Raw genomic sequence first — 18,648 nt, forward strand, 5'->3', positions numbered from 1 at the left:
CTGGTCTGACCCAGCAGTGGAAATTCTTATGTTCTTATTGGCATTTTAGGGCATTAGCTTTCATTGCTTTCTGATGTGAATGTTCATTCACAACATTCAATTAGCTTTGGTTTTTTTTAGTTTTCTTTCATGTGGTCTTTAAGATTATTCCTCTGAGGGTGTTATTTATTTAAATTTCATAATTATATTGTACCTACACTGGGTTCTTTTAACTAGGTCTTTTGCATGGCCCTTCATTTCTTCTGAAATACTATAGTGTTGTCCCTTTTCTCACATGCATAGGTCTTTTTAGAGGTTACGGCAGAGGTTCAGCGGGGGCAGGAGACAGCAAGCCTCTGGTTCTCGCCCCTCTTCAGCCTCCAAGAAAGCACAATGATGCCAGGATAGGGGTCAAGCCCTCCCAGATAGGGGGCAGAGTGTCGGCCTATTGGTTGGCGATTGGCACAGACCGTTGGGTCCTAGAAGTTGTTTGAGAAGGTTACAAAATTGAGTTCTGTGCCTCCCTTCCAAACCTTTTTGTGGGACACACGTTTTTAAAATACAAGCTCTCGAGGCAGGCCGCCTACATTGGAGGTGCCTCCAGGAGACTAGGGAGACGTGTAGGCCCGCCTAAGCTCGCCTAAGGCTAGGCGTGAGTGTGGTTTGCCCTGTAAGTAGCCTTAGGTAAACCTAGGCGGCAGTACACATCACACTAGGTCAGCGGGAGACATGTACAATATAGGCCAGCAAAATGTCCCAAGGCCTACATTGTATGTAGACGTAGCCGCTGGCCATGGTAGTGGCTGCCTGAACAATCACCGGCAGAAAGGATGCCCAATCCCTCCAGCCGGACCTCCCCCTCCCGTAGATCACCGGCAGGAGGGATGCCCAATACCTCCTGCCAGAACCCCCCCCCATAGATCGCTGGCAGGAGGGATGCCCAGGAGAGATGCCAGGAGGGATGCCGAAACCCCGCCCCCCTCCCCCCCCGAACGCCTGGTCCAACCGGAATCTTAGGGGGAGAGGTGGCTGCAGCAGCAGCTGCTAAACTTATCACAGCAGGGCGATCCCTTGCCGTGATAAGCTCAGCGACCGCGTCTATGTACAACCCGATTCTCTAACCGGGCTCAATAAACACTAGCACAACGTTTTGAAAAGCTGTTCATTCCTAGTAAGTTTGAACTGTACTCAGTGGTGTGCAGATAAATTTTTAACAACGGGCTCTCTCTTTGGGCGTAGCCAGCTTTGCAGTTTGGGGTTGGGGGAATCCGGGGGTGGACTGGGGGACAATGCAGTCCTCTCTCTCTCTACCTTTCCCCTTCCCCCCCCCCCCCAGTGTGGGTATGCTAGGCATATCCTTGCCAAGCCTGGCAGCCAAATAAATGTTCCAGTATGCAGCTGAGAGCCAGAGGCAATCAGCGGGAAGTGGCAGCAGTTCATTTATTTGGCTGGTGGGGTTCAGCATCTCTGTCAGTAAAGGTAAAAGGGAGTTCAGAAGAGGGTTTGAGCCCAAATTTTGGGAGTAGGTTGTTAAAGTAGCCGCAGTTGTGGGGGAAGGGTCTTACTTTAAAGAACTGGCTCCAAAAATTATTTAAAAACTTAACAACTCTTGCAAGCTGGTCTGAGCCAGCTCCAGCACATCACCACTGACTATGCTTCACTAATTTGTATGTCTGAAAATGTTTGAAAGACACACATATTGTTACCTGCACATATAGTCCAACCTTGGTTTGCGAGCATAATTCGTTCCAGAAGCCTGCTTGTAATCCAAAGCACTCGTATATCAAAGCGAATTTCCCCATAGGAAATAATGGAAACTCAGATAATTCGTTCCACAACCCAAAAACTTTAATACAAAATACTATATGTACTCCTATTGCAAGACTTTGCTCGTTTAGAACAGTCACTACACTCCCTAAAGCGTCAGAGAGAGAAGAACCATCGGCTCAGTTGTGATGTGTGTATACTGTATGTACTTGTATTGCAAGACATTGCATGTATATCAAGGTAAAATTTAATGAAATATTTTGCTTGTCTTGCAAAACACTTGCAAACCAAGTTACTTGCAATCCAAGGTTTTACTGTACTTAATAAACTCAGCCTCCAAGTGCAGAAAGATATTGAGAAAATGAATGATGTTTCAGGAATCTGCAAGTAAAAGATTTTGAATGTTTAGAAACCATAGCATAGGGGACGGGTTCTAGAACTCTGCAAGATGGCAGCATCAGCTTAAGCTCTGTGTAAGACTATCATAAAAAGTTCTTTTTTAAGACAGTCCATTACATCTTCGGTGGTATTTCTTCCAGTGCCAAGCTCTGTGAATGAGAACTCGATGTGAATACTTCCAATGATCATCTGAAGGTGTGACTTTGCTTGTTAAATTTGAATAGTAAAGACAGATCAGAAGAGGCTTAGTGCTGACAGTGGCAGTTGGACTGTGAGTTATCTTGAAGAAGCAGCCTGCTGATATCAAATGATTCAGAAGAGGCTTAGTGCTGACTGCGGCGGTTGGACTGTGAGTTAATTTTAAGAAGTAGTCGGCTCTAGGGGGGCGTGGCCTGATCGCCACGGAGAACACACAGATGGCGTAACGGCTCCTCTTGCACACGCCTAATTCAAATAAAACTGTGCTTTTATATTTGTTTGTTTTACACAGTCTATTATATTTTTGCTGCCAGAACCCTCAACTCATCTCAGACGAGTAACCCAGACATCCGATGTCCCGGATGAAGGTGTCGCTCATATCCTGGGTCATGCCGAGGTCGCAAATGCGCCAGTTGTACGGGACCTTCGCTTAAATCCCAGCGAAATCGGCACAAACTAAAAGGAAAAAAAAAGGGAAAGAAAATTTCTCCAGCGCTGTTCAACAGTAAGAAACCTGAGATCACGAACATCCCTTCAAATACAGGAGTTATTGGAGCTGCTCAGAAGTATGAACTCATTTTCAGATGTGCTCAACATCACAACATGATCTCATTTGGATTTGCTTCACTTGAGTGACTTTGAACCAGCTTTGGTTACCAGAGATCTCTCTCCCCTGCAGGGAGCTTGCTGCATTCCTTTGAACCTGTATATCACAGGTATATTTGCGGCTGTGGGTAGAAGAGAGTGTGTCTAAGAATAAATCTTATTCAAACTATTTCTGACTCACCTACAGAGCTTTCTCGTATATGTGTAGCAGTTTTAAAGTACGCATCAGATAGAAATGCCGGTAAGATCGGCGAAAACACCTAAACATAAATCATCCTGCTCAGTGCTTAAAATGGCGACGTCACCGACTCCAACTCTAACCTCGGCACAATGGGGTGATTGGGCCCAAGAAATTTCGAAAATGGTCACTGCAGCCCTAGAAGATAAATTTCTTAAATTACAGTTGGCTGTAGACTGTATTAACGATCGTTTTGAAGCACATGCTGGGCGTATTGCAGCAGTGGAGCAAAGGGTGTCTGAAAATGAAGATGCAACATTGCAAGATCGCGAAAATGTGATTGCCTTGCAAAATCAAGTGACAACATTGACAATACGTTTGGATGACCAAGAAAATTGTCAACGCCGCAATAATCTACGAGTTGTGGGGCTACCTAATCTCCGTGTTGATCAAGATCTATACCATTTTTTTTCAGATTTGGCTCCCAAAACAACTTGGCCTGGTGACCCCTGTGACTGGTTTTCTATGCGAGCGGGCACACCGCTTAGGCCAACGTATGGAGGATAACAACCGCTCGCGAACAGTAATTGCTAGATATATTAACTGGAAAGACAAAGAACTCATCATGCAAGCCTTTCGGAAACATGGTCGACTTGAATATGAAGGTCAAAAATTACTATTATTTAATGACTACTCCTTACATGTATCCACCCTTCGCAAGGCAATGGTACCACTATGTTCCACGCTTCATCGTCAGGGAGTGAGGTTCGCACTTATGTACCCGGCATCTTTACGCATATGGAGAGATGGGAAACCACATACATTCACAGACAAAGTAGCCGCACAACTATTTATAGACTCTATGTCTGAGACTATGATCAATAATACCCCAACGATTTAATTCTACTTGTCATCAGTCGTGCAGTTTTCTTTGAGGTCTCTGTCTGATCAAATCAATTCCAGTTTTGATATTTTAGATTGTGCCAATAAGCTCTTATCTCACTGTACTATGTAATGAAATACATACTTTGTATAGTCTACTAAGTTAAGCACACTAATCTCACATTTTATATTACTGATTAGGTGTGGATTTTGTTAATTACTTCATAAGAACATAACATAAGAACATAAGCAGTGCCTCTGCCGGGTCAGACCAGAGGTCCATCCCGCCCAGCAGTCCGCCCCCGCGGCGGCCCAACAGGTCATGACCTGCCTTAATCACCAGAAGGGGCCCCCTTGCCCCCTAGGTTTCTCATCGAAGTCCTATCTTCCCATCAATGTCCTAACCCTCCGGCCTTGCACCTGCACGACCTGGTTATTCTTCTGTGCTCATAGGAGCACTCTTAAAATATTTTAAGATATGCATAATATTATGGTTTACTTCTTTTCTAACTATATATTATGCTGATAATACTGATTTCTTCTTTCTTATTTTAATGCTCTTTCTATTTTTCTTCTTAGACAGGAGTGTCTACCTAACTTTACAAATATATCAGCTATTTTTTCTTGACCAAGGGGATATACTTTATATTTCACCACTGCATATCATATATTATGGCTGACCTACATGTCTTTTCTTTTAATGTGAATGGTCTGAATCATCCCATTAAAAGAAAAAAGATATCTAATTATGTGTTCAACAAACATCCAGATATAATTTTCTTACAAGAAACCCACCTTCCACCCGCTGCTGCCACGAAATTCCAACTAAAGGGATATTCCGCTCATTTATACTCCCCTGCAACTCATCAAAAGAAAAATGGTGTTTCAATATTTCTTAAAGATAAACTCTCTCCCATTATTCATTCAATTAAAACAGACACGGAGGGAAGATGGTGTCTGGTACATGCTGCGTTGCACTCAGTGGATTTTGTTCTTCTTAATATATATGGCCCGGTTAAAGATCACCCGGATTTTTTTAGAGATATTCAGCTAGCGCTAATTGAATTCGGTTCTTGTTCTCTAATATTGGGAGGGGACTTTAATCAAATCCAAGACTTGTATATTGATAGATCTTCTTCTTGTAAACCTTCCAAATCCAAGTCTTTCACAGCTCTTCAGGCTCTAAATGATGCCTTCTCACTTGTAGATCCTTGGCGATTACTTCACCCGAAAGGTAGAGAATACTCACATTTTTCACCACCACACAATACTTACTTGAGAATTGATTTCTTTCTCATATCCTCTTCTCTCATCCAGGATCTTACCAATGCTATTATACATCCAATCTCTCTTACGGATCATGCTGCCATTTCTTTATATATTTCTGTCTCGGCTCCACGTAAAGAATCTCCTTCTTGGAGACTGAACAACGCCCTTCTTTTAGATGAAGAAACTGTTGAAAAAATTAATTCGTTCACAGTAGAATTTTTTGAAAATAACTCTAAAGACCCTGAAGTTTGTCCTTCCATAGTCTGGGAAGCTTACAAAGCAACCCTTAGAGGTGAATTGATAAAAATTGCCTCTTGGAAAAAAAAAATAGTCCATGATAAAGGAAAAAGAATTAGAAAACTCTATTAAAACATTAGAAATACAACATATGTCTAATCACTTACATGACCCAAATATTCTCAAAAATATCCAAAAACTTAAATATGAATATAATACCTTAGTTTCATGCACAGCCAGACGGGATATCTTCATCTCCAAATCTGGCCATTATATGGGAGATAATCTTATGGGTCGCCCCTTGGCCAGATACCTTAAAATTAAATCCAAAAGACTACAAATCACATCTATCCAAAATTCATTAGGACAGTTAGTCAAAACCAGATCTTTAATTTCTTCTCAATTTGAAAATTTTTATGCTTCATTATACCAATCTGAATTTGCGGCTTCTGAATCAAATATAGACTCCTTTCTTTCCTCCTTATCTCATCCGACCATATCGGACTCTCTTAAATTGGAACTAGATTCTCCGATAACCATAACAGAAATAGAAGCTGCCATATCTTCCCTACAGACTGGGAAAGCCCCTGGTCCGGACGGTTTCACTAACAAATTTTTTAAAAAATTCCGAAACATTTTAGCTCCTCATCTCCTTACATACTATGATTTCCTCCATTCCACTCCAGATAAACAATTTAATTTCACTGAAGCCACCATTGTAGTAATTCCTAAGCCTGACAGAGACGCCACTTTGGTCAAAAACTTCCGTCCTATCTCTCTCCTTAATTTAGATTACAAAATAATGGCAAAATTACTTGCATTAAGACTTACCAAAGTGATTCCACATCTTATACATAAGGATCAAACAGGGTTTATCAAACAAAGATATATAGGAGATAACCTGCGCCTCTTTCACCATATTAATGCTCACGCTAAAACTTTGACAGACCCAATAATAGGCCTAGCTATAGACGCTGAAAAAGCCTTTGATCGAGTGGAGTGGCCTTTTCTTTTCTGTGTCTTGAAATGGTATAACTTTGGCTCATTTTTCACGAAATGGATAGAAACATTATATCACTGTCCCACCGCTCGTATTCTAATTAACAATTCTCTATCCAATAAATTTCCCCTTCACAGAGGCACTAGACAGGGATGTCCTCTCTCACCACTACTGTTCAATTTAGTGTTGGAGCCTCTTCTCTCTGCTATTCGACAAAATCCCTTAATTAACGGTATTCCCTCCTCTGATCGAAACTTTAAATTAGCAGCCTATGCTGATGATGTCTTAATTTTTCTTAGGAACCCTCAAACTTCTCTTCCTCATCTTATACATATCATCAAACAATACTCCTGACTTTCCGGATATTCTGACAATTGGGAGAAATCAGAAATCTTTCCTCTGAATAATAACATTCTTCAATCAGATTTGGCTAACTTTCCATTCACATGGTCTAATGAAGCTGTGAAATACTTGGGGATTTTAATACACAAGGATCCGGTCCTCGCTCAAGATCTTAATATATCTAAAATCAAAAATTTAATTCTTAACACTACATCTCGGTGGTCTCCACTTTATTTGTCTTGGTGGGGTAGAATAGCATCCATCAAAATGACCCTAGCACCTCAAATTAATTACATTCTCTCTATGCTTCCTCTTTTATGCCAGAAATCATTTTTCCATTGGCTAAATAGGAAGCTATCTGAATTTATATGGAACAAGAAAAACCCTCGAATTGCTCTAGCCAAGCTGAAGGCCTCTAAAATTAACGGTGGTCTTAACTTCCCGGATTTCTATCATTATTATATTGCTTCATTAGCTAAATATGGAGACTACTGGGTTAATGACTCCTTTTCTCAAGACCCTCCTACTTGGTTTGAAATGGAGTGTTTTCTATGCAAACCTCTACACATCTCCTGCTTACTAACGATATCAATACCTAGACATTTGAGAAAGTATTCTCTGTTGAATTCAACGCAGCATGCTCTCCATCGTTTAGATCAGGGGTGTCAAAGTCCCTCCTCGAGGGCCGGAATCCAGTCGGGTTTTCTGGATTTCCCCAATGAATATGCATTGAAAGCAGTGCATGCAAATAGATCTCATGCAGATTCATTGGGGAAATCCTGAAAACCCGACTGGATTCTGGCCCTTGAGGACCGACTTTGACACCTGTGGTTTAGATAATATAGCTGAGATCTCAATTAGTGTAAGCCCACTCATGTCTCTTTGGAATAATCCTAAAATCCAAAATCATGGCAAATCCCTTTCATGGAAACGGTGGCAGCGAGCAGGTATATGGTTTGCTCATCAATTGTCTACTCTCACTACGTCAATTCCTTTTGATATACTCTGCTCCACATACCTGTTGCCTTCCTCTGCCTATTCATGTGGATCTCACTTATTGAAGTGCTGTCTTCTGTGCATATACGATATGACTTCATGTCTTCCAAAAACACTATCTACCATTGGTCTTTATGGTCTCTATCAAAAGGAAAAGCTATATCTTTTTTCTATAATATTCTGAGAGATCATTTATTCACTTTTTCATATCAATCTATGAAACACTGGGATAATATACTCACCATTCCGCTATCTGACATTGATTGGGAACTCTTTTGGTCTTCAACAAACCGCCCACTTCTATCTTCTAGAGCAGGGGTGTCAAAGTTCCTCCTCGAGGGCCTGAATCCAGTCGGGTTTTCTGGATTTCCCCAATGAATATGCATTGAAAGCAGTGCATGCAAATAGATCTTATGCAGATTCATTGGGGAAATCCTGAAAACCCGACTGGATTCTGGCCCTCGAGGACCGACTTTGACACCTGTGTTCTAGAGTTTCACAATCAATGTTCTTTATTATGTGGAATGCAATATGGACCCCATTTCGCATGTGGAAAGCCAACTTAAAACTTGACTCTATTTGCTGGAACTGCTTGAAAGAGGAGGGAACTCTTGATCATATGTTTTTTCATTGTACTTTAGTCCGCTCTTTTTGGACCCAAATTTGGAATACCATACAATCTATCACTAACTGCTCAGAAGAAATTTCTATGGACATTATAATCCTTCGATCTCAACATCCCTGCTTCGCGCAATCAAAATGTCCTCCTAAACTCATTGATACCATGATTGTGACTGCTCTCATGCACATTCTGAAAAATTGGAAATCATTTTCGTTATTAGATTATACGTTTTGGTGGAACTCACCAACTAAAGATGTATGTATGTATCATAGACTTGAATCATATGCATATGAGAGTAAAATCACACTCCAAATCTCCATGAATTTAAAAAGCAAGAAATCACCCTGGTCATTTTTAGATTCATATGTACACTCTGCTTTGTAGACACTCCTGTCTTCCCTTCCTTTTCTCCACCTTTCCTCTTTCTTTCCTTTCTCTTTTTATTTTTACTCTGTCTTCTTTCATCTTTTTCTCATACAGTCTTCACAAACAACTCCATTACTCTGAGCTTTTCTTAATACTATGGTCCTTTATAATTAATTTTATATTTATAGATCATATATATACAAAACGTTATCTTATTCTTATGTATTTGAATTGCTCCTTGTATTTTTCAAAATACTCAATAAAAATTTATTGAACTTAAAAAAAAAAAAATAAAAAACCATAGCAGCTTTCACATGTTCATTTTCATTCTTTTTTTTTTTAACTATTTGCTTTTCTGTTTCTCAAAAGTAGACTAGTGAAGTTTCCTTAATGTCTATTGGGTGCCTTTCTTTCACTAGCTTGTGGAGACCATAAGTTTGGCAGAACCTGTACAAACACCTGCAGAGAAGCCGGTGATTGCCAGCATTTGATGTTCTGCCTCCCAGATCCATATGGCTGTTCCTGTGCTTCCGGCTGGACAGGGCTTCGGTGTGATAACGGTATGTTGCAAACTCCCAGGAATGCATGCATCCACAGACGGCAGTCTCGAGCTAGACAACAAGAGCCTTTGGAGATACATCTGCATGTTTTGAGTAGTCGGGGAGGGCGGGGATTGGGAGGGGAAGAAACAGCAGACAGGCAGATATAAGTGAAAACAACTACCATGTTTCCCCGAAAATAAGACAGTGCCATATTAATTTGGGGCCCAAAAAATGCACTAGGGCTTACGTTTGGGGATGTCTTATTTTTTTCATGTACAACAATTCTCTCCCTTCCTCTCCTCCACCCCAATTCTTCCTCTTTCCTTTTCCCCCCCATGTGCAGCATATTTCCTCCCCTCCCTCCCATCCTCTTGTGAAGCAGAATCCCACCGACCCTCCCACCTCTTAAAGCGGCAGGGGTGGTGGTTGCTGAATCGATGAGTCCAATTTTTTCGGCAAATCAGTCAACATTAGTGTCAAGGATGGGGTCAGGGAGTGTTGGGGACATTCGGTGGGGGAGCTTTGAGGGTCGATATTAACTAGGGCATATTTTTGAGAAAGGGCTTATATTAGGAGCATCTTTAAAAATCATGCTAGGGCTTATTTCGGGATAGATCTTATTTTTGGGGAAACAGGATATATTTATGAATATAAGGGAAAATGGGAAGCAAGATGCATAGAAGAAGCAGACATATAACATAAACAACAGAAAAGCATATTGCCCCTCATACTATAAACTGGTGCTAGAAAGGTATAGAGAACTAGCACTTAAGCGCATGATTGACACCAATAATTGACAGTTATGTGGATGTGCAGAACATTATGCCAGCATATTGCAAACTGTGTGCCACAGCAGATTCCAGGTGTGCCGTGAGACGCCCAAGGAGGAGAGACGCTGGTGCCGGCTGACTGCTTACAGGATGTGCCTCTCGCAGCGAGAGGCATGTCCTATAGGCAGTCAGCTGGCACTGGTGCCTTGCCTCCTCTCCGCATTTCTCCCTCTCCAGCACTCCCCCGCCAGCAGAAATAGGAGGCTCAGAGCCACAGCTGGAGGACATCCGTGCATGTGTGGATGTCGATGGGATGACATTATACATGCGCGTGATGTCACTGCGTCAACACCAGTGCACTTCTGGATGCCCTCCAGCCACGGCCTCGCATTTAGTGTGCTGCGGCTTCAAAATGTTTGCGTCACACTGCACTATTTTATAAATGGTGCACCTAATTCACATATCATGCAACTGCAAGAGGGGTGTTGGCATGGGCGGAGCATGAGTATGTCATGGGCATGTTGCCAAGCCATGTGCACAACTTTAAGAATACTATCAATTACATGCGCTGATTAGCACATCTACTTTTCCCAACTTATACCAACCATTGACATGACATAGGTTGGCCTGACTAACGTTTGGTACAAGTATTCTATAAGGGTTTAGATGCACTTTTAAGCCTTTATGGAATTGGTGCTAAGCACACCCTTTTGTGGCGCTTAAAATGAGGCACCAGTTTAGACAACTGGTTCCTTTGTCTTTCCATTGTATGTAGAATTGCCAAAACAAAGAGCATGCACACTTGCATACATGCATGGCAGAGAAGTACAGGATGATGAAAAGCTAGATCAAATGGTGCACACAGACACGACATAAAAACAGAACAGATGAGACACTAACGTCTAACATGTGGAAGGTTCATAGTTCCATGCCTAGACTGAATCTTCTACACTCCAGGTTGAGTCAGGCTGGAGATGCTGAGGAGACAGGAGAGACTGTCATAGTCATCGTTAAGGCTGACACATTGTGGCTGGATCTAATTCTCAAGACATAGAGAGGCATTTTCAATAGGACATTTAAGTCTGAGATTGGACATTTTGGGAAGGACGTTCAAAAATCCAGTAGAGAAAATGTCCATTTTCGAAACTGAAAGATGTCGTTTTTGTTTTTTGAAAATGACCTATCTAGATATTTTGGTCCTTGGTACATCAATAATTTTTAGCCATTTTGAATATGAAAATATCCAAATGAAACACACAAAAACAAGTCATTGTGACATCCAAGCAGCCAGTATTTTTTGCACACTGGCCACACAGACAGCTGAGCAAAGCAGAGGAGCAATCTAAGGGTTCTGTCGTGAATGCTTGGAATGTTCTCCCGATAGAGGTGATGGGGACAAAGCAGCTTGGGACAAATATGTTGGATCTCTAGGGAAGAGGAGGGGATGCTAAATGGCATAGTTAGGCAGACTAGTTAGGCCATATAGGGCTCCTTTTACTAAGCCACATTAGGGCTTTAACGCATGGAATAGTGCTAGACCTTAATGCCAGCATTGAGCGCGGGTTTAGCGTATGCTACAATGCTGCATGCGGTAAAACCGCTAATGCAGCTTAGTAAAATAAGCCCATAGTCTTTATCTGCCTTCATATTTTTATGTTTCTATGTAAGGGTAAGGTTCCACTTACAAAATCAATTATCGCAGCGGTCTCAAAAATGCGGCCCATGGGCCGCATGTGGCTCTCCAGGTTTTATTTGCGGCCCACGGTCTGGACTGGATCATTCTCTTCCTTTTGGAGCAGTAGCGTGTCTGGCCAGTTCGTTCCGTTCAAAGCCGCGGGTTGGCGACTCCTTGCGTTATCCACTCCTGCATCGGAAGCCTCTCTGACATCACAACATCAGAGGAGCTGCCACCCGAGGCTTTGAACAGAACGAGCCGGCCAGACACGCTGCTGCTCCAGTAGCGTACCAAGGGGGGGGCGGTCCACACTGCTGGCTACCCTCCACTGTTCTCCCTAGAGTGCGGCTCATCTAGAGCAGTGGTGCCCAACCTGCTTCCCTTCCCTTCTCACCGCTGCCATCGGGGAACAGGCCGGCACCGTGCTCTTTGATCTCCCTGCTTCTCTCGCCACCCGACGTCAATTCTGACGTCGAGAGGACGTTCCGGCTAGCCAATCGCTGCCTGGCTGCCCGGAACGTACTTTCCGACGTTAGAATTGACGTCGGGCGGTGAGAGTTGGTCGGCCCTGTGGAGAAGAGAAGCATGGAGATCTCGGCCTGTTCCCGATGGCAGCAGCAGCAGCCTATTTATTCCCCGGCGGCGGTGGCATGGGGGAGGGCAGGAAGGAAGAAAGAAGGGGGGGCAGGGAGCCAGAAACAAAGCAAAAAATGGGACACGGAATCAGAGAAAGACAGACATAGAGAAAGAAAGAAAAAGTTGGGGGAGGGAATGAGGTCTGGAGGAGAGGAAGCATACAGGAGGCTGAAAGAAGGGAAGAAATATTGGATGCACAGTCAGAAGAATAAAGTGCAACCAGAGACTGATGAAATTACCAAATAAAGATAGGAAAATGATTTTATTTTCAATTTAGTGATTGAAATGTGCCAGTTTTGAGAAAGAAAAGATATTAAACTTTAAATGTGAGTGCTGCAGAAAAAATAGAATACTTGGAGGGCCGCAGAAAAAATAGTTAATGTCTTATTAAAGAAATGACAATTTTGCATAAGGTAAAACTCTTTATAGTTTATATATCTTTCCTTTTAACTGCATGGCTTACCAGACAGGTGAGGGAAGCCATAAAAGAAAAGAAGGACTCTTTCAAAAAATGGAAACACATGAAAACAACCGAAGCATGGAAAAAACATAAAGATGATCAGAAGAAATGTCACAAGGCGGTGAGGGATGCCAAAAAGGACTATGAGGAAAAAATAGCGCAAGAGGCCAAAAACTTCAAGCCCTTCTTTAGATACTTGAAAGGGAAAAAACCCGCAAAAGAGGCGGTGGGACCCCTGGACGACCAGGGAAGAAAAGGGTACATTAAGGAAGATAAACAAATTGCGGACAAACTAAATTCCTTCTTTGCGTCCGTCTTTACGGAGGAGGATACCGCAAAAATACCAGAAGCAGTGAAAGTGTTTAGTGGAGTAATAGAAGACAGCCTCACCACAGTTGAAGTGGAGTTGGACCAGATATACTACCAGATCGACAAACTTAAAAGTGACAAATCCCCTGGAACGGATGGAATTCACCCGAGAGTCTTAAAGGAATTGAAGGGTGAAATCGGAGAGTTATTGCAAAAACTCGCCAATCTGACAATCAGAACTGGACAGATACCAGATGACTGGAAGATAGCGAACGTCACGCCAATATTCAAAAAAGGATCGAGAGGAGAACCGGGCAACTACAGACCTGTGAGCCTTACGTCTGTACCTGGAAAGATGGTTGAAGCACTGATCAAGGATAGCATAGTACGGCACTTAGATACACACGACTTGCTGAAACCCAGTCAACATGGGTTCAGGAAAGGGAAATCATGTTTAACGAATTTACTTCAATTTTTTGAGACCGTGAACAAGCAAATTGATAGTGGAACATAATATATTTGGACTTCCAGAAAGCATTCGACAAAGTTCCACATGAAAGACTTCTCAGGAAACTACAAAGCCATGGAATAGAGGGAGATATACAAAGGTGGATAGGCAAATGGCTGGAAAACAGGAAGCAGAGAGTGGGCATAATTGGGAAGTTCTCAGACTGGGAGAAAGTGACTAGTGGTGTGCCCCAATGCTCGGTACTTGGGCCGATCCTATTTAATATTTATATCAATGACCTGGAAGACGAAATATCCAGTGAGATCATTAAGTTTGCAGACGACACAAAGCTATGCCGGGCAATCAGATCGCAGGAAGATAGCGAGAAACTCCAGAGTGACTTGTATCAGTTAGAGAAATGGGCAGAGCAATGGCAGTTGAAGTTCAACGTGGAGAAATGCAAAGTAATGCATTTAGGTAGTAAGAATAAGGAACACGAGTATAGAATGTCAGGCGCAACTCTGGATAAGAGCGAACAAGAAAAGGACCTGGGTGTACTGATAGATAGGACCCTGAAGCCATCGGCACAATGCGCGGCAGTGGCAAAGAAAGCAAACAGAATGTTAGGCATGATAAAGAAAGGAATCACGAGTAGATCGAAGAAAGTCATAATGCCGCTTTATAGAGCAATGGTCAGACCACACTTGGAATACTGTGTCCAACATTGGTCTCCCAACCTGAAGAAGGATATAGGACTGCTGGAGAGGGTGCAGAGACGAGCAACGAAACTAATAAGAGGTATGGAGAACTTGGAATATGAGGAACGACTCAAGAAACTGGGACTGTTCTCCCTTGAGAGGAGGAGGCTGCGAGGGGACATGATAGAGACGTTCAAAATACTGAAAGACATCGATAAAATAGAGCAGAAAACCAAATTATTTACATTGTCCAACGTGACACGGACAAGAGGACATGGTTTGAAGCTAAGGGGGGACAAGTCCAGGACAAATGTCAGGAAGTTCTGCTTCACGCAGCGAGTGGTGGACGCCTGGAATGCTCTTCCAGAGGAGGTTATTAAGGAATCCACTGTGCTAGGATTCAAAGGCAAATTAGATGCACATCTCCTTACGAGAGGCATAGAGGGATATGGGTGATTAAAACTACATCAGGTGTATACCTGACTGGGCCTCCGCGTGTGCGGATCGCCGGACTCGATGGACCATGGGTCTGATCCGGAGATGGCAGTTCTTATGTTCTTAAGAAAAGTTTTATAAACTATAAAGAGTTTAACCTCATGCACAATTGTCATTTCTTTAATAAGACATTAACTATTTTTTTCTGCGGCCCTCCAAGTACCTACAAATCCAAAATGTGGCCCCGCAAAGGGTTTGAGTTTGAGACCACTGAATTATTGTATACCGTGCTACCCACATTCAACTGTAAACAACAAACATTTATTAATGTTTATATGCTCCAAGGCAGTGGTTCTTAATCCTATCCGAACCCAGCCAGTTGGGTCCTAATGAATATGCATGAGAGAGATTTGCATATAATGGAGGCAACAGGCATGCAAATATATTTCATGCATATTCATTAGGGATATCCTGAAAAACCTGACCAGGAGCAATTGAGAACCACTGCTCTAAGAAACAATTTATACTGCTGAATGAAGAAATTGTACATAACTTTCATTTTTTTAAAACTCCTGGGATCTACACAGACTGCGTTTTGCCTCCAGGTGAACCCCAAAGAAAGATGTTTTTGTTCAAGCAGTACAAAATGGCCTCTGAAAACAAACAAAACAATTTAAAAAAAAGTCATAGAAAGCATCTTTTAAAAGCTTTAAATACAAATGGTACAAACATTCCCAGCAATATGGCAGGATTCCTCACTCTTCAAGTGTCATTACTGTCTCATATATGCTGACTTGTCATACACTCCCCTTCTTAAAGCCCAACAGGATGTGACATCACAGGTTTCTCTGAAGTTTCTGAGCACACTTAACTTGTTCTGATTCACTATGTGATTTACATGACATTGATATAATTTTTGAGTTTGAGTTCTGGATGTGGATGAAGTTAGACATTCAGATATTACTATGAGACTAAAAAGATCAATGCTTAGTTATCAGAAAGGGGTCTAGCATAGGAATCTGAAATTAGTACCATTAACTCTGTTTGTCTTTTCTGTCTTAAATATGTTTCCAGCTTGTGAATCAGAATTTTATGGTCCAGACTGTAAACTAAAGTGCCAGTGCAGTAAAGGAGGAACCTGTGACAGATTCAAAGGCTGCCTGTGCCCCCCAGGCTGGCATGGAGTACACTGTGAGAGTGAAGGTAAAGCCAGGTAACACTGTAGTAAAAACACTTATCTCAGTGTGAAAGGTTTTCACCCAGACACTAGAGGATGAAAGAAAATGAAAAGTGAGAAAGCTACTATCAGAAGTTTAGTTTTACTCATACCGTATATACTCAAATATAAACCAATCCGATAATAAACCGAGTTAACTTCCCCTCCCCCCCAAAAAAAAAAAAAATAAAGAGGGGAAAAAGGTTCACTCGAATATAAACCAGGGGAGGGGGATATTCAATTGCCCCAACTTGCTCCCAGCCCTCCTTTCCTCCCCTCTCTGCCCAGCTCTGAACCCAGACTCTGATGCCCACTGCAGGCCTCCCTTAAGCCCTAGTGGTCCAATGGTGAGCTGGGACAGGAGCGATCCGTCCTGCGTCCTGTCCCGACCAACTGTTAACCATCCCGCCTTCCTCCTGCAGGACTGGTGAACCACGACAGGAGCAATCTTACCACGTGTTGTCCTGACCAACTGTTAACCATCCCGCCTTCCTCCTGCAGGACTGGTGAACCACGACAGGAGCAATCTTACCACGTGTTGTCCTGACCAACTGTTAACCACCCCACCTCCCTCTACAACATACCTTTGAAGCCTGGTGGTGTAGAGGTGAAGCGGGCCAGGAGCTATCTTTGTTCGCTCCTGCCTTGTGCAGAGCCACAATCAGAAATGGTTACTAGGAGTTCCTGCAGCAGTCTCGCAAATTCTTGTGTTCTCACGAGACTGCCCCGGGAACTTGAGGCAGTCATTTCTGATCGTGGCTCTGGATGGGGCAGGAGTGAACGAAGATAGCTCCTTCCCCGCTTCACCTCTAGACTACCAAGGTTGAAAGGTATGTTGTAGAGGGGTCCGAGAGGGGGGGAAGGAAGTAGGGTGGTTAAGAGTTGGCCAGGACAGAATGCGGTAAGATTGCTCTGGTCACCGCTGGACCACTAGGGCTTAAGACAGGCCTGTGGGAGACCTGCAATGGGTCTGGGAGGCGGGAGGGTGGTGGGGTGGTTAACAGTTGGCCAGGACAGGATGCGGGAAGGATTTCTCCTCTCCCGCTTCACCGCTGGACCACCAGGGCTTAAGGCAGGCAAGCAGTAGGCCTGCCATGGGTCTGAGTGGGGGGACAGGGGAGTGTACAAAATTGAGGCCATGAATATGACTTGAGGATATGAATATAAACTGAGACCCTCATTTTTGGGACATTCAAGTATATACAGTAAATTGGATGGAAATTGACTTGAGGTCAGAATCAATTTAGGGTTATCATATAGCTCCAGAAAAAGGAGGATGGATTGAGACATCTGGGTTTTACATTCATTTAAATCAATAGAAGTAAAATCCATCCTTCATTTTCTAGAGCCGTATGATAACTCCATATAAACTGATATGTTGAAGAATATTTTGCAGGCATTAAGGGATCGCAGTTGGTTTCTTTCTTAGCATTGTGTCACAGAGGTTTAAGCACAATGAAGTGAAGGAAACGCCAGAAATTAACTAGGGCATAATACCAGGGAGGATACTGGAAAGATTATTTGGGCCTTAAAGACCCTTATCTGCTACTGTAGTCACTAAGCAGTCCTACATTGATGGGGAGCGTGATGCTTTCTAATGTTTGCACCATGTGATTTGACGTGGGAAAACATAGTCTCCCACACAGAGGAAACAGTTTTATAACAGTTAGGCAATCTGATAACACATGATAGGAGCATATTCCGTAACAACACTTGAGTGCCCTAGGTGTCATTATAGAATATAAGTGTAAGCTGATATCAGCACATCTATCATTTAGATTCCAACGGCTATACCAGCCATAGATCAGGTATAGCTATGGGTACCTAAATGCAGCAAGGGCATGTGTAACTTACAGTATTCTGTAATGTATGCACATAAGAGGGAGCCCTGCCATGTCTAGATCCTGTTCTGCCCTTGGGTATGCACCCCTTGGAATGCCATGCAATAGCAGTTATGAAAACCCTTATAGAATAGCACTTAGGGTGCTGACATTATGTTACTTTTTTTTTTTTTTTAATTCATACAACAAGTGAATTCGTACAACAAGTGAATTAAACATAATACAAACATCTTTCATAAATCACTTGTATTTACAATCAAATATTCTTGTAATATAAAATAAATACCCCCCTTTTTATCAATATTCCTAATTCCATATGATATACATTTCCCACCCCACCCCCACCTGTCTGCTACCCATGTGCTAAGATATCTGATCATTAGAGTAATTAGTCAATGGTTCCCATATTTTTTAAAAATTATGAAGATTCCCTTGTTGTAACGCTAGTATCTTTTCCATCTTATATATATGACAAACTGAATTCCACCAAAATGTATAATTTAATTTAGTATAATCTTTCCAGTTTTGAGTAATTTGTTGCATGGCGACCCCTGTTAATATTAATAATTTCTGACATTGTGTTACTTTTAAAAACATAAGAACCTCCCATTCCCAGCTGGCTGTCCTGTTTGGCCAGCTACCCACTGATATTTGGCAGGAGATTTGCTGGCTATCTCCCATATCTGTCTCACCGGCTAAGTTGCAGAACCTAGCCAGACACAGCCAGTTTTTATCAGTTGGTTAGCTAAGCCGTTTGACCAGATAAACCTGCCTAAA

General features: G+C 42.4%; 1 protein-coding gene across 1 annotated transcript in view; it reads left to right on the top strand.

Moving 5' to 3' along the window:
• Positions 1-18,648, top strand: part of TEK (TEK receptor tyrosine kinase) — a 239,531-nt gene that overhangs the window by 114,265 nt on the left and 106,618 nt on the right. Inside the window, exons 6-7 of the mRNA XM_033919424.1 lie at positions 9,261-9,401; positions 15,889-16,017. Of these exons, the coding sequence (XP_033775315.1) occupies positions 9,261-9,401; positions 15,889-16,017 (270 nt within the window). The remainder of the gene's footprint in view (positions 1-9,260; positions 9,402-15,888; positions 16,018-18,648) is intronic.

Source organism: Geotrypetes seraphini, chromosome 1 (assembly GCF_902459505.1).
Source record: "Geotrypetes seraphini chromosome 1, aGeoSer1.1, whole genome shotgun sequence".
In the NCBI taxonomy this organism is placed as follows: Eukaryota; Metazoa; Chordata; class Amphibia; order Gymnophiona; family Dermophiidae; genus Geotrypetes; species Geotrypetes seraphini.